Here is a 23,765-nt window from a genome sequence, read left to right as displayed (position 1 = left end):
CTCTCCTCCTCCTGCTACCACTGCATGTCCCAGGTTATGGTTTAAACATGACGGCCATCCCTTTGAAGCGTGGGGGCATCATCATCATCATCCGGGCTCATCAGCAGCAAGCAGTGCCTTGGACCAATTTAACCAACACAGAGAGGGAGAGGCAGCGGAGACCCCCAACCCTGGGGCTCCTACGTCTCAATCTGAAAGGTAAGAGTAGCTGGCGGTGTTGGGGTAGGGAGGGAGGGATAGGAGGGGGGGGTCACTGGCGCAGCAAGCCCAGTGTCAGCCAGTGCCATTTAATTGCCAGTGTGAAGCAGTAGCCCCCGTGCCTGTTTAATGTATAATGATCCGGCCAGTGCACCTCTCCCGTTCCCCAGGAAAAGAGAGGGAGCAGGATGATGGGGGAACATATCAAAGGGCAGGCTTAAGCACAAGGGGCAAAGGGACCTTTACATCCTCCCACCTGTCACACATACATTCACACACACAATATATATATTGTATATATATATAGGTCAATAAAAGGGACCTGCACTGGCTCCAACCCCATTATCAAAATAATGTCTTTCATTTGCTCCGCTGACTGTCTCTACTCTCCTTGGCTCTTTTTCCTCCCGTCCTAAAAGAATGTATTTTAAACAGGACCTAGGAGTAAGGTGCTCATTGCAGGACTACAAGGTACCAGATACATTCCCTGCATCCTAATTCAGTTCGGGCTACGGCAGAGGGGACTGATACTGAGGCAGCGCTCTCCTGCAAAGACCTGGCTCCCGACATGAGTACAAGGCCAGGATGTCTTTTCTTTCCAATTTCCCCCAGTCAGCCTGCTCCCTACAAATTGTTTGAGCTATCACAACAGTCTGGTCCTTTCTTTGAACAAAAACAACTAGCTGAAGGCTATGTATGAAAGGAGTCTTCCATTTTGTGGACACAATTAGATAAATTGTTACTAGATTTTGTCAACGATTTGATATTTTTTTTCCTCTGCCCTCTCAGAGTCAGAATTTTTTTTTTTTTTTTCGCCATTCGTGAGGAGGGAGTTGGGTTTTGTTTTTTTTTTGAGATGTGTTAAACCTTCCCATTCTCCAGAGAGCTCCCAGAGCCCTCCATCTATTCAGTTATACTAATTCAATTAGGGGCCTCATCACAGGGCATTAGCTCTTCCCCATGGCCAGTCCCCCCACACCCCCCGCCAGTATATTCAATTAGCTGCACTGGAAATAAGATGATCACAATGTAGAGGCTGTCATTAAGGGACCAAATTAGCAGTCACTTGAAGTCCAGGTTGGCTGGGTGCTGCTGCCAGATGCCAATGTCTGGACAGACCCATCGTCTGACCCTTTGCACCTGAGACTTCCTCGGGATGGGCTGGGAGGGGCGAACCTGGCTCTTATCCAGACACCATTCAACAGAATAACTTCAACAGTAATGTTTGATATAAGATATAAGAAGGTATATACAGTTAAACATTAAAGAAACAACTGCAAAAACCTGAACTGAAATGTCTGGGTGAGCCTACAAACTCTTTTCCCTTATTCTCAGGGCCGTGCTTTAAAAAAATGTCCTTCCCCCTTGCAATTTCTCCCTGTTTCTATGCGATCCATCAATGCCACAGAGGTCTAAACACACAGCCCTCAGGAGCTGCTTTTCCAATCAGGCTGTAATTAAACTGAAGCTCGGCCTCATCCGTCGACTCTAAAACCAAAAAATCCCCTGCTGCAAATGCATGTAGAGGGGAGTGGAGGGGAGAAGGGAGGAGGAGTGGAGGGAGTGGAGAGAGTGTGGGAGGCTGTTTGTTTTCTTGTGTTGCTGCTTTTTCGCCTTCTCCGGAGCCACAAATCATGAGCTTTTAGCCATCTAAAATGAATTCTTTTCGCATCCCACACAATATAGAGGACATGCATCCCCCCCAAGGGAATAATAAGTAGTTTAACACCAACTGACAAACACACAGACATGTATACAAGATGGTAAAAAATACACATACCCCCCTTGGGTGCACTAATGTCCACAGCAGCACTTGAGTTGGACCCTAATGGGCTGGACCAAAGCACTAGCCAAGTGCCAGACCCCGACTTATGTCATCTAGTCTCCCTCAAAAGTGTTGCTGTGTTTGTTTATCTGTCAGGCTCCTGAAACTCACAGCAAGGACATGCCCCAGCTCATTTCAGATCTGCCTGACATGCAGTGGGGGTAAATGTTCTTCAGGGGCCTCATTAGAAAATGATAAATATAATTAATATTTGAGCATGCTAGCTGGAGCCCCACACTGGAGAATTGGCCTTTTGAACACAGAGATGGGGAGTGCGAGCTCTCCTTAAGGGAGAAGTCGCTGCTCACTGTCTCTGCATGTGAGTGTGCATGTGTGTTGCTTGTGAATTACGCTCACAGCCAACACAAACCCACACAACTGATTGTATGAGTGAGTGAGAAAGGGTGTGTGTGTTTAGCTCCTAGGGCTCAACTCACCTTGACATGGATGCGTTGACAGTGAGCGCAGTTGGGTAGGGGTGTCTAAAACCCCCTGTTGTGATTGGATAAACAGGTTGACCTTGCCTGGGAAGGGGGAAGAAAAGAAGAAAGGCGAAAAGGTAAAGGAACAGGGTTGATGGAGGAAGAGAAGGTAAAGCCCTCTGTCTCTCTTCTCTCCCCACCGTGGGCCTCTTTATTCTCATTTGATCAGGACAAAAATCTGGGGGATTGCAGAGTGCAGATCAAAGGGAGGAAAACTCTGAACAATTTGAATGCCACAAATCTTGATAGCAATGGCTAATTAAATTTCATAACCCTTCGCTCTGTGTCGACAGAGTGGGGCCCTGTTCCTCCCCAAGCTGGAACTAGGTGTTTTGTTGTGATAATTAAAGACGAAGCGCGGGTCTCTTTAATGGAGCCATCACGCTAATTGAGGTCTACACATCCAAAGACAAATAATAATGAATGTAAATTTATACCAAAATAAAGTGCAGCAAATCAAAGGGCGCCATGGCTGCGCTCGGGGCCTCTCTCGGTATTTAGATCGCGGTGAGAAAACATTAAATTAACAGAGCTTAATTTGTAGCCTTTTGTCATATTAACAAGTGTTGACAACAGTTACCAGGGGAGAGCCCCCGTGTGGAATTGTGGGTAAAATACAGGCAATCACGGTTCATTGCTCTAATTGGACCATACAGACACATGCAAAATAGTATTTGCCACAAAGTAGCAAGTTGAGGTTGGTGAGGGCTTGAGGAAGCTGCGATGAGCTGTTGTGGTCTAGGAGCGAGTGTGTTCGAATGTTCAGAGATCAAGTGTAAGTTTCAGAAAGGCCTCCGGCTCAGAGAAGGGGCCCACTCTGGGGACCTACATAAATACCAACATCCCGCTGCTACAGCATACACACGTAAGGTAATATCAGCTTTTGTTGTTTATTGTTTTATTCTTTAATGATTTGACTTGATATATAATTTATACTTATTAGTCATTACAATATGTAGGTGTTGCTGGCCTTTTCAAATCATCTCATATGACAATACAGTAGAAAGAGTAATAAAAAAGGATTTGCTTACTGTGGTACTAACCATCCTAGCGGATGGGGGATCTGGCCAACAGTGCCAGGTGACAGTGGGTAATAAGGAGATATATCTGGAGGATGTGGAGGCCTTGGAATACCTGAAGAAGAAAGAGGATGACAGGAGCAGAGACGAGGTGGTCAGACAAGATGATGACAGAGAGAGAGAACCAGATCTTTTTCATTGCTGAATTCTTTTTTTGTTGGGTTTTCACATCTGAACAGGGCAGGCATCACAGGAGTGCAGATGGGAGGAAGAGGGCTTGTTGCTCGCATGTACGCAGTGCTAAATCGCACCCCCTGATCAAAGGCCTTTGAGGCGGCGGCGGCGGTGGCGGTGGCACAACGTGTTGGAAGAGGCAGAAGGGAGAGAGGTGACGAGAAAACACCAACACGATTCTTGTCACATTTGTCGACTGAATCAGAAGATTAATGATATAAAATGACTGAGGTTTAGAAGTTAACAGAACACAACAATATAACTAGAGCCTTGTCTGTGATCAGAGAGCTTTCAATATGGGGCTACAGGTTGGGTATGCCGGCTAATTTACACAGGCAAACTGATTTTATGGATATGAATTTTACCTGATATCAAACATGACTGAGCCATTAGAAATATTCAACAGTCACAAATTATGAGCTGAAAGTTCGGGCCAATTAAACTATAAGGTCTTTTTCAGTTTAAGTCAATACCTCTGCTTTTGACTGAGATGAATGGTTGACTACTTCAATAGCTATACGTTCAGTGTTACCATAAATTTTGGCACAGTTAATGACAATGTGAGACACGTTGTATGTATTGGCTCTTTGGTCTCCATTCGTCCAAGTGGTCATCAGATTTAACATAAAAACAGCAGCAAGTTTTTGTTTTTTTTGTTATCCCCACCACAGACGAACACTGACAAAGATGTCCAATTTAAGGACAGCTCTCGTAGAGGGCATTGCCAAGCAATCGCAGTGTGCACGGTGTTGCCTTTACTTTCTGTGGCAGCTGACAGACGAAGAAACTGCATCGACAAGCTGTCCTGAATGAATGCCTCGAAAAGGTCTCGTACACAGCCGGATGTAAAAATAACTCTCTCTCTCTCATGACAAAGTTGAAACAGGGAACACTAGACGTGTAAAAGCGCAGCAAGGAGGTGTGTGCGCTCAGCAGACCAGGAACTGAGGGACTTTTCATTTTGGCAGATGTATGTTTCTTCCACACAGCTGGCTTGCCTGTATAGCTGTTGTTGCAGATATTTTGGCCTGTGCCAACACGGCCAAAGTAGAACCAGTTTGTTCTGCACAGATCAGGACTTGGCCAGCTTTGGTGGTTACACCCAAAGTCCACAGACGAGTCCAGGTTATCCAGTAACTGACTCTTGAGAGAGATTCTCTAACTGATGGATAATGTACTGTTCAGCAGCATGTGTCAAAACGGAAATATTTACTTTCCTTGGAATACAAATGAAAGTTCTATTAAAAAGGAAAGCCTCACAACCATTATCCCATCGCCACCCAGTGCTCAAGACCTAATATAGCTCGTTAATTAATTAATTAATTAAACACTGAGCCCAATTAAGCTGCCCCATTAAGCACTACATTAAACAGCAGCTGGCACATTATTTCCCCTTTGTAAGGACCATCATAATAAGGGAACATTATTACCTAAAACATTGACTGAATCCACCAGAGACCACTGAAAAGCATGAAATTATTCACCGCACTAAAAATGCATTAACCTGAAAGGGACGGGCTGAATGACAGTTAACAAAATGAAGTGTTGGTTCAAGATGCTCACGGAAATGAATGAAATTGCCTAAAAATGTATGCTGAATGATTGTGGGAGTGGGATGCGTGGGCAGACTCTAAACAGACTGCTAAACCTGGACACTCCGAATCTTCAGGATCGACACGGTGTAAAGATGTAACTGGAGATCTGACAGGCACAGTAGATAATCAAACACCTGTATAAATCCAAGTGCTCAGGTCATGTCTTCCGTTTTGAGGATTTTTGTGCACTTAGTTGAAGACATAATTTCAAAGACACAGTCTTGAAGACTCTGTGTTTACTGCTCTCTGGTGGTTAGATGTGAGGTCCTCCAGCTACAGCGGCTGTCTTGGCAGTTGGAGTTGCGGTGATGAGAAGTCATGGTTGTTTGCTGAATTGCATGTTTTATGAGGGGTTTATGAGGCACTGTTCAGGTTTGTGCTCTGAAATGCAAGGCCACTTTCCACCGAAGCCAAACTATGTTAATGACCATGATAGCTAAATCAATCAGTAACAGATGAGAGCAGCAGTCGTCAACAAGAAGCACTTGAGTTGACTTTGTCCCACTATAAATATAATGTGTTAATGGAAAAATGAAACATTTAGATTTTATAATATTTCACATAATATATGGATGGTATCAATATTAAATATGATAGTAGTTCAAATAATACAGTCTACTCTACAGGACAGCTGTATTGTAAATATGACATCTGAGTTATGTTTGAATCTTGAATTGTTCACAAGAATGTGTCTACAGACAGACAGACGCCAACAAGACAAACATACTCTAAGGTCCTGTATGAATAACATGGCAGCAGGGCATAATAAAACATTTACACACCCATCAGTGCAAACAGTTTCAAAGAGCTGAAGTGCCTTATCGGAGGAGTGCTGCTTCTGTGTTTTCTAAAGTTCTGATGCCTATTTTTGAATTTTTTGAAACATATTATGGTGGTCAGGAGAAGTTTCATACTGACACCTTTAAATCACTCCGTACTGTCTTCTAATGCTGTTTTTAGCAGGAATCGAGTAGATTGTTGCTATTTGAATACAAATCCTCACAGGCCACTGAAACATACATATGTATGATACTTTGGGCTTTACCTGTTTTGGGATCCACGTCTGTCTGTAGGTGAGGTGGGGGGTTCCCCGGTGTGAAGTGCTCATTGCTGTAGGTGATCAGAGGTGTGAGAGGGTGCACATGGTGAGGGTGCTGTACCACTGGAACCTTATTAGACTGAGAGAGAGAAGAAAGATACAGATAGAGACAGATGGACAGTACAAGATAGAGAGAATGGGAGAGAAAAAAAAAGGAAGCCAGGATGTTAATATTTGGGTTAAGGGTTAGAGATTGTAGGCGCCTGCCACAGAATTACAGCTTGGTCTCAAAGCTCTGGAAAGAAGAGCTATCAAATTCTGGGTACTCTCAAGGCGCCAAACCACCAAGCCACAGTGAAAATAGTGTGGTTTGTAATTAAAAACAGTTCTGCGGTGTCACCCTGGAATTCAGTAACACAATCTAATAGGCTTGGGGGGTTGCCAGTTCACATTTGGGCCTGATGTGTGATGAGACACTTTTAACCACTGTTGTAGTGAAGTAATCGATCATCTGTAAACCACGAAATCAAGGCAGCGCGTGTAAATCCACAGTCATTAGCAGCTCCAGTCAGTGCTCTGCTCAGCTCTCCTCCTCCTGGTCTCCCCTCTTCTTTGCTCCCCTTCCCTCCTCTATTCCCCGAGGGCCTGGTTCATAGAGGGTAGGGGTGTATTGTAATAAAAGGGTTAGGAAAGAGGAGGTGGGGCTGAAAATCCATTTCTGCATTTTTGCCAAATTAGTTTTAGCTATGTAATCTTCTCTTTGTGCTCCTAAGTGGTGCAGGCCCCCTTTTTTCAATTACCCAAAGATTACAGTGGAGCTTTAGGGGTGTGCTGCCATGGGCCCCTGCGTTAACCGGAGCTCAGCCCCTCTCATCAGGCCAGGCTGGGACAGACACTAATACACACAGTCCCCGGCCACAAGATAACCAGATTAGAGCTCTGCTGTAGATTAGGCTAGTGGCAGAGGCTGCTCTCGCCTCTTTACCCACACATCCTTATCCTGCCCTCAGCAGTCAAAGAAGCAGCACTAATCAGGCTTATCATAACATGGATGATATGTTCAGGGAGAGGAGTGAGACACCAAGCTGCCTGTGTGCGTGTATTTGTGTGTGTGTGTGTGTGTGTGTGTGTGTGTGTGTGTGTGTGTGTGTGTGTGTGTGTGTGTGTGTGTGTGTGTGTGTGTTCAGTCTGCTCACTCATGGGCTCCACACACCCTCATTAGCGACTTTAACCTATGCAAGAAGAAAAAAAAAAAAAAAGCTCCACTGTGGCACATTTCCAACAAGACTTTGAAAAACATTAATAGAACTAGATGTTGGCAGGGGGGCATACATACATAAGATGCTCAGTTGCCCGATGCTCATTGACAATACAAATGCAAAGCTTTGGGCCCAGGGCGAGACAAATGTGAGCAGAGCTTAATGCTGCAAACTAATAATCTGTCCGGGCTGTTTGAGGATGGAGTTAATATCAGACCTGTGTGAGAGCCTAATACAACAACAGTCCATTCAGAGCCCTGTGCTAAATTTTCACTGAGTAGTTAAAGCTGTCTATTTGGCCATCTAGACCTCTATTCTACAGTTATGGTAGTGGGGAAGTGGGGTGGGGGTTGGGGATGGGGGGCATTCCCTTTTGCCATGGTCCCAATGAAAGATTAATGAACCCCAGCAGAACTCCAGGGAGGCAGAGAGACTCCTGGGACTCATTCACAGCCCTGAGCTGAAAAGACTGGGGAGGAGAGAAGGAGAGAGGGGCTGGGGGTGTGCATATGTGTTTGTATGTTGGGGGTTTAGGGGGTGTAGGTGGAATAGGATTCGTTAAAAAGAAACAAACCAAGACAGTTCTTGTTGCATAGAGGTTCCTGATCTGATCTGCACATCTGGAATAGATGGATGAAAAGGATAAAACTGCTAGAAAAACAATGGAGATGAGGGTTATGACAGCTGCCAAATGCAGCCTGATGAGTCGGCAGCTGAATGCTAGAAGATGGCCTCTGTCTCTGCCCCCCCCCCCCCCTCTATTGCTCACCTCCTAACCTCCTCCTTCACAACTCCCTGCTCCTCCCTCGAGTAATGATGTGAAAGAATGTTGTCAATTCTTCATCTCTCTGTGCTGAAAAGCTTTAGTGGCCATTTAAATGAGTTCTTTTGTCCAGGGGCCCCAGCCATTGAGAAGACAGTTCAAAATGCCCATCCACTGAGTCCACATTTAGACAGAGGGTGTTAGAGAGGGTGTGTATGGGACTGAGAGAGAGAGAGAGAGAGAGAGAGAGAGAGAAGCCAGCTGATTTACATCATAGTCACTTTTGGTCTAAGAGTGTGCTCTTTTTTCCCTGAAAAGCCTAGAAGTGAGGCAAATAGCAACAGGCTGTACTGACTGCTGCCTCCACAGTCAGCTCAGTTCACTACAGACTGTGGCTGGATGTGAAGGCAGGAAAGGAACATAGTAACATATACTCAAGTTCTGGTTCGTATGTAGCTGGCTTTTGTTGTTTTCCAAGGAAGGACAGACTGTTTTGTGTTCCCCTTTTATATTCCGTGCTGACATGGGTGAAAACTCAAGAACTTGACTGCGCCACCAGTCAAACTCACACCCACAGTGTTGATCACCCAATGCATATATGGTCAGTCAGCTGATGTGGACTTCCTGTGGTCTGATGTCGTCAGTCAGCTCACACGCTCACTCTATATGCCACGTGAAAATCGCACACGCAGTACCATCGACTCAGCCTCCCGCTGACGTCAAGGCAGAACCCGGTGGTCTCTACGGAAAGGACACCCAGCACCTGCCCTGTGGCCACTGTGGGACAATACAAGCCCAGGACTCGTCTGGCAGGATGCTGGGTGCTTCAGCCGCACAGAGCCCACAGAGCGCTGAGAAACAAAAGCAGGCAACGTGGGAGGCTTTACTCTCCCTGCTCCACAAAAGCCAGGGGAAAAGAAAGAACGTTTCCTGCCCCTACACCCCCGCTGACTTGCATCCTTCCCACCACCTCTGTCGTTACAACAAACAAATATAGCAGAAGACAAACAGAATACTGATCTGTAGTGATGATCACCAGATTTTCAAGCCTCAAAAAGAGTTTTCACATTCAAAAGACCCTGAAGAAAAATTTAAGAGCAGACTCTTGTGCGAACATCAATGAACACATTGACTCTTTCCACACCCAGGACACATACGGCGCCTGCTGCTGAGGAAGGCCAGTGCTGTGAAGTGCAGGCAGCACACTTAAATACAGCAGACACAAACAGAGGCAGTAGTTGCTGCCTCTGGTTATTGATATTGCCTTGGCTCTATTTATACTATTCTATTCTGTTTTTCTATTTCCAACTGCTAGGCTCATATGCTCAAAGAGGAAGCCTTTGTGCCTGAATGCATTTTGTTTTTTGTGTCATTGTGATCACCTTATTCACAATGGTTCTTCTATACAATACCTGTAAATCTACTAACCACTGATGACAAACCACCACCAATATTTTTTGCTCTAAAACTTCTAACAATGTAACTCTCCAATTGTTAAACTTGTGTTACAAGCTGTAGTGCTTGTGTGACCAGAAAATTATCTGAAGTGTAAAACATTTCCTATACTAGCTGGTGAATAATGCTGTTATGCCACTGTGTCAAAAGAGCCTATTGGAAGTGGACAAATGAATGAGTAGCTTCAAGTCCGGGGAAGGAGGGGGGGGTACAGGAGAGGGCAGAGGGGGTGAGAAAGTGACAGCAGGACGGAGTGAGACAAAGGGAGGGAGACATAGAGGTGGAGGCCGGACAGGAAAAAGCTGTTGGCCTTGCATTTCCGCCTGGTGGCACCTCGCAGGGCCAATTTGAGCCCTAAATGTGAATGTGGCGACCTTGTGGGCCCAGGGGGTGATTGGGCGGGGGGCTAGAGCCTCTGTCCCTCTGCTTTATGTCATGATATGATGAGTTGTCACAACAGCTTGCGGGGTGCTAATGAGCTGTAGTGAGGCCGGGGCAGGGAAGGGAGGCCAGGAAGAGAGGAGAGAGATGTGGGGATGACAGTGCCGTGATGGATTGGGGTCCTCTCAGGCCTCCGAATTCCAAAGCAAGCAGAAAAAACTGCCATAGCGCCCTGAGCTTCTCCCATAACATGCAAGTGGCCCACATCCAAGGCACATGGAGTGACACCACACAGAAAACACAAACACACACACACAAGCAATACTGGAGAGCTGGGGAAAGTGTCAGAGAAGAGTCATTTGTGTGTGTGTGTGTGTGTGTGTGTGTGTGTGTGTGTGTGTGTGTGTGTGTGTGTGTGTGAGTATGTGTGCATTTGATTTGAGCAAAAACAAAAAGTACAAACTGTGCTGCCACCAATCTAATGAATCATCTGGTATCACTCAGTTTCATCCTGTTGAAATCTGTTTACATAGATGATTGCTATTTTCCTTTGGGAGGTATAGAGTGTTCCCTCCAGGCTAAAGATGTTCATCTCCTAGTAAACCCCATATCATACCAACTAATGTTTACACACACACACACACACACACACACACACAAACACAGACAGACAGAAACACACACACACACACACACACACACACACACACACACACACACACACACACACACACACACACACACACACACACACACACACACACACACAAGCCCTGGTCGGTCAAATCAATCCTCAGATTCAAGCAGACAATCTAAGGGAATATTTAGAGATTAACAGCAATGGAATATGAAAGGCTTATCAGAGCCACAATCCTCCAGCATAACACGCTGAATAAAAATCCCTGCTACATTTCAGAATTAATATTTCTTGGTTAATCATTGGAGAAAAAAAACTCCACAAAATATTAAGAACCTGAAAATTGTAAGGGAGGGGGATTAAAAAGCAGATAGGGAGGTGTTGATCAGTTTTCTCCAGCAGAGACGACGCATCTCTGAGGGCAAGTGGCTCCTGAGACCACAGTATATTTAAAAGTTAATCTATTCACTTTGCTGCAGTGACATGCTGACTGCTTGATCAGAGCGCTGAACAAAAATATTATGTGGGCCAGAGCCTTAACTCCCCTTCCTCCTGCTCTCTTCACTAGCACTCAAGTCGTTCGTCACCATTTATTTTTGCTTCCCATCTTTGATAGTTGGCACATCAAATAGAATCGCAGAAAGGACAAGTTTTGATATGTCACAGACAAATAAAACTGCGCACAAATAGCTTAAATATGAAGTGGTATTTGGTAGAACCGTTGTATTCTGTGAAGACAAATCGCCTCTTACACACACGTGCGTTAAAGCTTTTTCTTTTCAATGTAAACAGCCTCTTGAGCTCTCATACCTGAGTTAAAGGGGCTTCTCTAAGAGGTGATATTGTATCAGAGTTAAGAGCCAGACTGAATCCTGCCTTTTGAAATGCAATCAACCCCTCAGAATTTCAGTTGAAAGCCAGGCAATTAAGAATGTGAATTGGATGGCAACATTAACAAAGGAATATGTTAATCTGTGAGGTTACTGAAATCTTATTTTACATGTCATGATTAAGACATGAGCTTGATCAAATAATGTTTTGTCAAGTAAATAATATTCCTCTTGAGAGAATCGTGTCTCTGAAAATGTACTTTTGAAATTAATTTAGATATATTGTTTAATATTTATTATTTAGACTCCAATTTAAGATTATTAAAAATACATAAATCATTTTTAAGTGTATGACTATGTAGATTCCAGGTTAGAGCAATCTGCATGCATATATAGTGTAATTAGCACGCACATACATGAACACACACAAAATGCTGCACACACACATACACACAAAAGTTTTTAATGTGGCAGTTTATTATAAATAGACTTCAAAAATCAGATGACCACTACCCCCTCAGCCCACATACTAGCCCCCCTCCCTTTCCCTAGACCTGCACCAAAACAACAACCTGTCAGAGTAATGCTAAAAGCCATCAGTGGTAAGAAAACGCAGAGACAGTGAAGAAGCAGGTGAGCAGTGCTGCGTTACTCACCCAGCTGCTCAGATTGAGGTGCCAGCAGCCCACCTGCTGGAGGAGAGAGAGCCCGGGGCCCAGGACTCCTGCCTTAGCTCCCGTCTCCTCCGGCCCGGCTGGAGCTCCATCCCGCGGGTACATGACCCCCTCTGTCCCACCCCCGCCCCCGTCTCCTCCTCCTCCTCGTTCCACCTGGCCCCCCCAGCTCCTCCTTCCCTCTCTACGCCGGGGAGAAGCTCTCTTGCTCCTCTTGGCTGCTTCTCTCCTCCAATTCTCCTTCTTCTTTGTCTGTTTCTGCCTTTGCTCCTTCCTACACTGTGTGCGAGTGTGTTGCCGGGCATATGTGGTGTGTGTGCATGAGTATTTATCGTCCCCCCTCTCTTTGCACTTGGTGCCGCGGCCGGCTGACCATTGTTCCCCTAGGTTTTGACATTAGAGTACGTGTATCTTTGAGGCATCTACAACAGGCTCTGAGGCCTCATTTCCCATGAACACACACACACACACCCACACACACACCCACAGTCACAACAATCCTTTCCACCCACCCAAATCCATCCTTAAAAAAACAAATCCCCAAAAAAACCTCCACTGTAACTACTTAGCAGGTAGCAGTCTCCTCTTCTTTCTCAGTTAAAGTTTTGATGCCGGTGACAAGAGGTACAAGAAGTGAGAGCCAGAATGGACAGAGAGAAGGAAAAATTACTGCAAGAAGCTTTTCAGCACTGCAGCAGTCTTCCCACTAGCAATACTCCAGAAAAAAATTTTATACTCACAAACACACACAAAAAATCAGTTATTACCCAAATCCCTGCTGTACGGTGGGTCTGTGTATGTGTTTCTTAGAATATGTGTGTGTATGTGTGTGGGCTCTGCTGTGCCTCCAGGATGCCCAGAGACGAACTGGCAGCTTGAAAAGCTTTGGCTACAAGGTAAAGCGAGCAAGGCGAGAGATTGAGACAAAGAGGAGAGAGCAGGAGAGGGAGAGAGATAGAAGGGGAAAAAAAAAGGAACAAGACACAACAACAACCACAAAGGGAGGGCAGGCTCAGCAAAGTGTGGCCAACAGTCACTTTATCTGTGTGATGCTGACAGTCCCCTCTTCAGACCCTCTTTCCGGGAGGGAAACGAGAGAGAAAGTCTTCACTCTGACACGGATGTGGCACCTTTCGTTGCAATCCTTTTTTTCCCCCTCTCACCCTTTTTCCAAACAATACCTTAGAGTGGAGAACAATTCTTTTCTTAACTCCCTTCTCAGCTCTGTCTCCATTCAAGGTTCATGTGAACAAGGCCTCGAGCCCCTCCTCACCACCCTCTTCTTCCCATTCTCCTTTCTCTGCAACTATTTCACCTTCAAATCCATTTTTCTTCTGAATACTAAAGTCAAATGACCTAACCCCTAAGCTTCACGTGGTCAAGACTTTTTTTTTTTTCCCCAACAAGCACAAAGAAATTCAAGAGTTCAGTTGGCCATTAGTGTATACACAGACATTGGGAATTCCATCAAACACAACTTTTATTTTGTTATTCTGGATAAGTGAACATGTTCCTAAAATTTGACACATTGTTTTTAAAATAATATAAGCGATGATAAAAAAATTTTTTTTTAAAAAAACTTGTAATTGTTAATTCTGAGATTACTGAGAGAAAATGTTTGTTTCCCCATTAAACATTTAATATTAGGGGAACATTATCTAAATTCTTAACAAAAGGAAAAGGAAAAAAAAACAACAATGAAACACAATTTAAAAAAATGCTAAATCACCTCAGATAAAGACATTTTATTTTCACAGTAACTTAAAATTCTGACAAGTTTCCAAATGTAAGGATCATTTTCATTTTTGCATTCTATAATTAACTAGACTTATCATCTTTTAATTACCTTTTATAACCTTTAAAAACCTGAACCTGACTAATGACCATGACAAATTAAATATTTATAGAATAAATTATTTCCATCTAAGCACAGTAATATTTAATATATTTTAAATATTACCTGCTGAAGGTTATTGAAAGAGAAAATAATTAAGAAAAATGAACTAAGGTATGGGAATCTAGAAATGTTGGAAATAAATCAGACAAAAATACATTTAAAAGTGAAGCCAATAAAACAGGGAGTTTAATGCTTCTCAGCTGTATTAAGGAATTTTTAAAGTTCTCAACAGAAAAAACTAAAAATTTACATAGACTTATCTCTTAATACGCTGTTCCTTTCTTTATCTTCTGTTCTCGTTCAGCCTCTCTGTCACTGTTAGGACCCTGCTCTTCCCCTGGCCTGCAGCAGGCAGTCCTGAGGCCCTTAAAGCCAAAACAAAGCCCTGGGAATGTCCCTTACACAGCTTGGACAATAGCGCTGGGGCTCCAGCTTGACAAGTAAAAGAGCCCCAACAAGGCGGTGGCTAATTGCCTGCCCTCCCTCCATTCAGCCGGCCTGCCACACTCCTGCCATCTCCTTTTGTCCCACGTGCACTTTCTTAAGTAAACTGCCAGTTCGCAAGCAAGTGATGGACAGCTCCCAATCACCCAGCCACAATGGCATCAACGCCACAACACAAGAGAGCAGAGGGGCGAGAAAAAAAAAAGAAGAAAAAAAACTCTATTCCACTCCACTGTCTAAGATGTTCGCACGAGACCCAAAAGTGTGCAAGAACAGGGAAAAAAAAGGAAGAACAAAAAGTTTTACAAAACAAGGAAACGGAACAACCTATGGCCTTTACAAAATCATTATTTTCTCAGACAACTTTTAACAATGGAAGATAAAACAGTCAATAGAAAATACTACTAGCACACAAGTCTAACTTCAATGTCCTGGTTCTCCTCCTCTAGCATTTACTATAATAATTACAGTATAACTATGTTATTTAATAAAATTATATTTGATTAGAAATTACAGATACTTAAAGATTTTAGACATTAACTATAAAAAAACATTTACCCTGGTTTATTCATGTTAACAGAAACGCAGGAATAGCAGATGTGACAAATGATCAAAAATACTTAAATTTAAATGTTAATACAATATATAAAAATTTAAATCTCTTCCTTATAAGTAATGGCATTTATTAATTTGATTTAATATAACTGTGTTTTACCATACAATAAACAATAATCATATTTAGTTTGATGTCTTAGAATAATACACCCCTGTCAGGCTGTCAAGACAAAGCAATCAAACACTGCCTTTCATTATCCAAATTGTCAATCTGTCACTTAGCAACATAAGTGTTATAAATTGCCAAACAGAGCCCAGAAAAATATCCATGAATAAATTCAATCAAAATATAATATTTAAAGCCAAACAAGCACTATAAAATAAAGCACAGCTGTAATTAAAATGTTGAAAAGTCTTACCATTTAAAAGAGCTGTATTCGGGATGCTTCTCGGTTCCTGGTTAAAACAAGCATGCTGGCACTCGTGGTAGTGCACAGACTCCAAGCAGACTCCCACCACCATGTCAGCCACTAATCCACTGGGGGGCAGCACCTCATCTACGGCAGCCCCTCACTAACACCCGATGGGTTAAGCCGATAAGAGAGCGGCCGGAGGACCGGGCGAGAGCCAAGGTATGCTGGAGCAACTTAGGACAGCAGCCCTTCAGGTCCCAGAGCGGAGACGACTGCGAGCGGGCAGCCGGAGCTGGTTGTTCACTCTCAGCCCCCTTATGCATTCAAACACACACTCAGGCTGCGCTGCGCTTCTTCGCATCTGACCGGGACTCCCTCTTTCCCCCGCGCCCATCTTCATATCCCCCCTAATAAGGTCTTTTGTGTCCATCTCTCTTTCTTTGATAAGTTGAAAGAACAACAAAAAGAGGGAGAGAAAGAGAGAGGCTTTCATTCAGCGGCTTGGCAGACATAAAGGTAGAGGAGTGCCTTCTATAGGAGTTGCCCTAACTTGGCTAAACTCAAGCAGCGGGGTGTCTCTCGTCATGTCATTAATCCCCAAAACTAGCCACGCTCCATTCACCACTAGTCACACTAAATTAAATACAAAATCAAAAAACACAAACGCAGGGCAGAAAAAGTGTCAGAAAAAAGGCTAGAGAAAGCATTCCGAACCGGGGCAAAGGGTGTGTGGTGTTGCAGCCACGTTGCACCGCAGTCCTGCCCGTCGGTAGCCCCAATTTTTGATGTAGGAAGCCCCGGAAAAAACAGCCACACAAAGGACAAAAAAAAATAAAAAATAGACATTTATAACCAAAAGAGCCTTTCACTGTAGTGCAGCTTTAGCACCTCCAACTCTCCTGCCTGAACACTCTTCAGACTACTGAGTGGGGAAAAGGAACCCCAACTCCAAAGTCAGACCTGACACAACAAGGCAACAACGGCAGTTAAAACAATACCAAAAATACCAATAAATGGATACAAGCCCTGTATGGTTTTCGGGAGAGCTGGCAATAGAAAATTCAACCCGGCCAACTGGTGGCTTGAAGAGAGGAAGCCCACTCTTAAAGCCGTGATCCGACCATCCACTATACCACCGCTGTGAGCCTTTTAACCACACCAGAAAAAAAATGACTATTGATCTTCAAATGGCGATAATTGAAAAGATCAAAAAGATTAAACAAAAAAATGGAGAATGTGCTGACTTACCATGTTATGATCCTTTTTTGTTGTAAGTTTCTGTTTAAATAAAAAAAATAAAAAAAATTATTTGCTCAAAGACGCAGCATTGGAGGTGTCAAATTTTTGTAGCCGTCTCTTGATCGTATTACTTCCACAGTCCTGGTTTCCAATGCATCTGAACTTTTTCCCTTTCTCTTTTATTTTGTTTGTGGTACCTAGCCTTTTTTTTCCCCTGCTTAAGACTTTAAAAGCCTTCAGCTCAGTAAAGCAGCACAAATTATCTTGCCACCTTGCTCAGCTCTGATGCTTTGGCCGCTAACTTTGGAAGGCCCTTTACTACTGCATCAAAATTAGCATTGTCAAAGCAGTTAATGAATATTAATATTGTATTTGTCATTGGAGCTGGCCCATTGCTGAACTCCAAGTCATCCATCAGGGACAAGATTAAGCACACAATTATTTCTGACTGACAGGGACCAAATCTGGAAGATTTTTTTTTTCCTCCAACAATTTAAAGAAAAAGACACAACATCATCTTAAGGTACCTCCCATGAGACGAGACAAGATTAATACACTTTTAATGAAGCAAGATTTCATGGTGCATGAACAGCAGGAACCTCAAGAAAAAAAGGAGAGGAATATAGAAATATTTTGAGTCTTAATTTTAATAATTTTTTAAGGACATAAAACATAAATCAAAAATAATTTTGATGACGGCAGATAAAATTTAAATTCAAAGAACATCCTTTTTTTTTTCCTTTTGATGTCATACAACGGATTTATTCTCCTTGATTTTCTTTTCACGAGAAGATCTGGATTTTCTTTTTCACCTTTGTTGGAACATTTAAGAGAAATAAGATGTGCAAGTTTTTCACAGTGAACAATGCTGGCTCTAAATTTAACATGAAACATTCATTAAAACCGTGGACCTCCGCCGCTCTCGGCAGAGCCTGGCGGAGCACTGACCGCTGAGGACCACACAGGCAGCCTCCATCAGCACCACCCGCTGCAGCATTTCAGCTCCATCCAGGAGCTCTCCCCTTGCTCTGCCACCGGCTTCCCACAGACAACTTCACACTAGGAACCACGGATATGTCAAACACGGCTCTCTGCACAGTCTTCTAACCACCATCAAATATGTTATAATGCACAATTTTAAATATTTTCTCAATAATGGTGTCATTCCAATTTCTCTGATTAAAATTATTTCCGGAAAGGTTTAATAAATACAAAGCTTTCTCATATCTGAAATAATTTCCTGAACCAAAAGCATTCCTACCTGCCCCTGTCTTGAAAAATTGAGCAGACAACATGCCACCTTCTTCACTTCTCTGTACCCAAAGTATCTTTGGCATCATTTTAAAAGGCAAACACTTTTCTCTTCTCTCACATATTGTAAATTCCGAGCAACACAGAGTCAACATTTGCAAGCAGCATCCGTCCTTTTTTGACAATTATCCGATTAGTTTTCTCAGTTCAATTGTTTCGGTCAGAGAAACGATCGAATGCGAGATCTTATTTGGTTCAAATTAAAATTTGTCTTCGGTTCGCACCCCTCTGAAGAATACGCTATAAAATAAAGTGAAAAGCGCTGAGGGGGTTGCACAAAAAATGGCAGATGTGGGGCACTAATGCCAGTAGCCCAGTGAATTGGTGTGAGTGCGGGGGTCAAGCTGCGGGCTCACCTTGGAGCGCCGGGCCCCTGCTGACCACCCTGCCGGCTCCGTAATACCATTAGCAACCCTTAGATGAACATACTAAATTGCCCTTTTGTTCTCCAGGTGCCGATCCGGCCTCACCAACTCACTGGTATCACGGCACCAAATACAGATGGTGCTGCTTTTTTGTGAAATGAATAGCGCGCATAAGAAAGCGCTCCGTTTTCCTGATTCCTCCGATCTCCAAAAGCCGTCGGCATTGTCGTAATTGTTTTTTTCATCGCAAAGTTCACATTAAAAACTTTAATATAACTTATTAATATTTTTCATCAATTTAATTACTTATCTTAAAATGTTACCCAGATGTTCATTATTATACACATAATTTGCTATTAACATTTAGAACTTGTATTTACAGGATCTCACAATGAGACATCTAATGGATTAGACCTGATCCAATTCAGCAGCAAAGAATGAAAAATGTAATAAAATTAAGAAGCCAGAGTGCATTTAACTAAAAATACATTCAGAATTTTATTACATTAATTTGAGTCTTTCAATAATTATTTTGAGCCAGAAAGATCAAACAATTTGCTGCTCGAAATCTCCGAGAAATAAAAGATCTGTGTTGTAGCTCAGACAGCATTCATTCACATGAATAATTAATTCCCTTATAATACAAATATTAAAAATATGGATGTAAAATATACATCTCAAAATTCAAATGGCTGAGAAAGAATGCTGTGAATTAAATTCCAATTAAACAAACGATCTTTTAATTGTTGTGACACAAGCACAGACACTGATTGAGTTTTCATGCAAGGCTTCCCATGAAAACAGGCACCGAACACAGAATCCCACCGTGGCTTAATTCAAGTTGAGAGCCTAAAACAGGTCCAATCTAGGTGAGGAGGAGAGAAGGGAAGAGCGAGACGAGAGGGAGCAGAGCAGGCGGCTCCGTGGCCCAGCGTGATCACATCAGCGCTAGTATCAAATTAACTCTCCGACTTTGAAACTTATTGATCTGCTATTAAGACAGTAGTGAACTTGATGAAGTGAGTGCTGTAGGTGACTCCGGGACTTCAAAGTCTCGCACCAGCCACATAAAACAAGCCACTTTGATCCCCGCTCCGCTCCTCGTATCTGGAGAGGGGGCTTCAGAGGAACCCCCAATTCTACTCTCCTCTCTTCTCCCACTCACCCCAGGCCCGGGCTCCCTCTCTCCCTTTCCTTTCCACGTCTGCTGATGCCCCAAGAACCGGCAAAGCACCCGTGCCACACAATGTTCAATTGCACTACATTTTACAGAACAGTCAGCAAGTTGAGAGCACAGTAGTGTACAGTTGTGCAGACAGATCTCTTTTCTGATTCACCAAGAGAGAATAAACCAACACACACAGAAAATGCAATATGATGTCAAAACAACTCCTAGAATAAGACGGCCATCTACGCCTATTGGCATTAAAATTCAGTGTCGATAAGAAGGGGATTCTTCATGCCAAATACGGCATGTAATAAGGTCGGCGATGAGAGAGACAATGCAGAGTGGGAGATAGCAGTACTATTGTGTGGTGAATACATCCCCCTCTTCGCTTAAGGCAAGTCTTCCCACTACATTAAATACTGTGTGCTGCCAATCATACCTGCCTTTTTTTCATTTTGTGCCACTGGGTGGAGGTAGTAGTTAATGTTTTCAACATGCACTGAATCCCTAAAATATACCGAAGCAGACACAAATCACCACCGGCCCACAGAATACTTCTTCTCTCTTCCAACTAAAACCATAATGGGAAAAGTGTAAAAAAAAAAAAGAAAAAAAAAAATTTAAAAACAAGGAAACAAAAAATCTATCTTCCTCATCACTTTGCAACAAGACAGTCTGTAGGACTGAGAAACAAAATCTAAGGTTCACCCTCCACTGAGCTGGTAACTTTGCAGGTCTGAGTAAAATAAATATTAACGGCTAAATTAATCATCGGCAGGACAGGGTGTGCAATCAGGCTCCAGTGCTTGCAGGCAGGGTGTGTGTGTGTATGTTTGTGCGCGAGTGTGTCTGTACTTGGAGTGCTGGGGCTAAGCTGTGTGTGTTTAATTAAGAGGGGTAAAATAGATGACAAATGCGAGACAGTTAAACATTTAATGTGTGCTTATCTCCCCCCTCATTTACTTAGTTGGGAGAGATTCAGTGTGGGTGGCGTTTGAGAGTGATGCACCGGCGAAACGCTGGTGGAATTAGAACGTAGCCCTGTGTGCCGTGACGAGTCAGTAAGCAACACACAGCCATTTCCTGACAATTGTTTTGACATTTTGCAACTTAATTCTGTTTGATGAGAAAGAAAGGCATTACGTGACAAATCAAATAAACACAAATACGTATTCTGCTAAACGGATGTTTGTGAAAAGCAAAAAAAAAAAAAAAAAAAAAAAAGACTTTCAACGTAAATGACAGTGTCACTTAATTATGGATATAGTATTTTTAGCAGCATTGCCTAAATTGTCAAAATAAACCATGCAATCAACAATGCAACTGTATCAAAGGCCTAGTTTCTCCTTCATTTCACCTGAGAAAGATTTAATTTTTTTTCTGGATGATCCCCATTGTGTATCTGGTGCTGATGCGCATTGCCTACAGTCAATGTCAAATCCCAGCTCCAATAGTCCTGCAAAAAATACAGAACGAACAGCGCCCGCGGCACACACATCCCTTTACTCAACCCACTTGTAATATTTCACCCAAAGTTATCGCTTCCAATGTGACAATGTTAAAATGAAAAACAATAAAGAAAAAAAAAAAAAAAAAAAAATTATATATATATATATATATATATATATATATATATATATATATATATATCTACACACACACACACACACACACACACACACACAAACATATATATATATATATACACATATACAGTATAGTATATACAGTGTATGTATGGGGGGGGGGAGATAAAAATGGGTGGCACGGGTGGGGGGATGGATGGGGGAAAGAGAAAGCTGAAGCTAAAAAAGTAAAAAGAGGGAGAGGGAGAAAAAGAAGAAAAGGAGGAGGAGGAGGTGGAGGAGAAAAAAAAGCCCTGTGCCACGAGCATATATAAGAGAAACCTTCACCAATTAGTGGGGAGAAACGGGAGAGGGAGCTGCCGCGGCGTCGGCACTCAAAGAGCCAGGCCTCGCGGCGAAGCTGTCATGTCGGCAGGATTGATCAACAGGCCTGCTATTTCTAATGGCATGTTGTCATGAAGCTGCAGCCATGGGGAGCCACCTGCCTCAGTCCTCGCACAACACTGTGTGTGTGTGTGTGTGTGTGTGTGTGTGTATATGTGTGTTTGTGTGCATGAAAGATGGGGCTCGGGGTAGTGCAGCAGCAATACCTATTCTGTGCCCATATATCTTTTACTAACAATTTGAAAACAGCCTGGAATCCTCCTCCCACTCTCTGGCAGTCTACCTTGCCTATCCCTGAAGGTGGAAGAAATGTGCCATCCTGGATTGTTCTTTATTCTCACACAGCAGAGCCAAGCTATTGTAAAATCCAACACAATGGATACAAATGTATACTGTGTTGTGCAAGGGAAAATGTAAACGAAAGCTAAAGGTTTTGGGTAGGTTAAGAACAATAATAATAATAATAATCATAATTCAGTACAAATCCTGGCTTTATTTATTCTTTTTAAAATCAATTTCACTGTCCTCATGAGGAATATTTTCACCGTTCAACAAATTAATTCCTCTGTTGTACTGTATGAAACAGTGCATTTCACGGGTAAAACTATCCTGAGTTATCATCTGAAAGGCATTGCATTTCATTATAGCCCATTTTCTTCTTATGAAAAAAAGCTGTCAAATAATCAGCAACAATGGAAACTCGTCTGCAAAATGCCATCGCACGAAAAGCACAATCAAAAACAAGTAAATTGCTTTATTAAAAAAAAAAAAAAAAACAACAAAAAAAACTGTCATGTTATCCTAATTTTCCAGTAACACCGCAACAAAAAATGGCTTCGTTTTTAGCCACGGCAGCCAAACAAGCCTGGCCGCGCTAACAATAAAAAGTCAAATAAAAGTTACAGAACTTGAGAGTTCAAGGTAGCGCGGGCTACTTGGAGTGCGTGTCACGTACAGTTAACCTTTTTATCGAGCATGCCTGTGGTCTCATCAGTCGATGAAATTCTTTGCCCGCGGCGGTGGCTTAGCCGAGGGACACGGACCAATAGAAAAATATTTCATTGTGTTAGCATTTCAAATGGCGAGTGCAGGGTGGAGAGGAGGGCATTTGGAGGGGCGGTGGGGGAAGAAGCTCTAACCGATCGTTGCCAGTGGAATTAATTGCCTATTCTGAGAATAATGTCCCTTATCCACGATCCTCGGAGGGCCGAACGCTAGCAGAGGCCACTTTTTTTTTGTTTTTTGTTTGGTGTCTTCAAAAAGAAGAGCGCTTAGGGGTACTGGCCGTATTAGGGGTTTAGCTCAGTCCCCTTTAGGCCGGGAAAAATAATCAGAAGCACTGAACCCAACTCAACTAATCCGTGCCCCAATTAAAAACGCAGAACCCATTATACCTAACGCTAATGTGAATCAACAAACAAATACTTTTAAATCAATTATACATTTATTAATAATTGGCAATTTCGGAAAAATTATTCGATTATTAGACGAAATAAACTTTAAGAAAAAGAACATGAGAAGTAAAGTGGCTACATTTGGCTTTCAGCCAGCGCTCGATAAATGGCTCAAGATGGAGCGACCCCGGTGGTGCTTCTATCCTTTTATTTAAGGGGATTTAAGTTCAAGCTCTGTTACACATTGGCCAAGCATATGCAATGACCCTAACTGTTATTGGTGCATCTTTTAGCCACATCTTAATCTAACCTTTATGAAGCCCTCTGGCTTTTCAGACTCAAAACAGCATTAAGAACGAGTATTGTTTGGAGCGAGGAAGGAGGCAGCCCTGGGAGACAACTCCACAGAAAAGCTGGGCCCAGGCCGGGGCAGGAGCCCTCTGGAAAAACAGCTGCTTATGCACTCCAATCAGTGGGAAAACAAAATCAAAACCCAACCGCTAAGAAGGGAGAAAAAAAAAATTGAGACTTTTTTTTTTTGAGGTGGTGAGGGCATCCCAAATGCGCCATCCCTCCGTATCGACCTCTACGGGCCCATTCGTGCTAGGTGTCGATTTC

At 43.0% G+C, this 23,765-nt stretch overlaps 1 protein-coding gene across 16 annotated transcripts in view; it reads right to left on the bottom strand.

The window, feature by feature from the left end:
* tcf7l2 (transcription factor 7 like 2) overlaps nt 1-23,765 on the bottom strand; it is a 91,060-nt gene that overhangs the window by 9,958 nt on the left and 57,337 nt on the right. For all 16 annotated transcript variants that reach the window (XM_040134694.1, XM_040134695.1, XM_040134700.1 and 13 more), the window contains 3 exons: nt 6,399-6,531; nt 3,537-3,639; nt 2,461-2,547 (listed from right to left, as the gene is read on the bottom strand). In XM_040134694.1, coding sequence (XP_039990628.1) covers nt 2,461-2,547; nt 3,537-3,639; nt 6,399-6,531 — 323 coding nt within the window. The remainder of the gene's footprint in view (nt 1-2,460; nt 2,548-3,536; nt 3,640-6,398; nt 6,532-23,765) is intronic.

This window comes from Xiphias gladius, chromosome 9, assembly GCF_016859285.1.
Source record: "Xiphias gladius isolate SHS-SW01 ecotype Sanya breed wild chromosome 9, ASM1685928v1, whole genome shotgun sequence".
Lineage (NCBI taxonomy): Eukaryota > Metazoa > Chordata > Actinopteri > Istiophoriformes > Xiphiidae > Xiphias > Xiphias gladius.
Note: the sequence above shows the minus strand (reverse complement) of the source record. Positions and strands in the feature narration are given on the sequence as shown.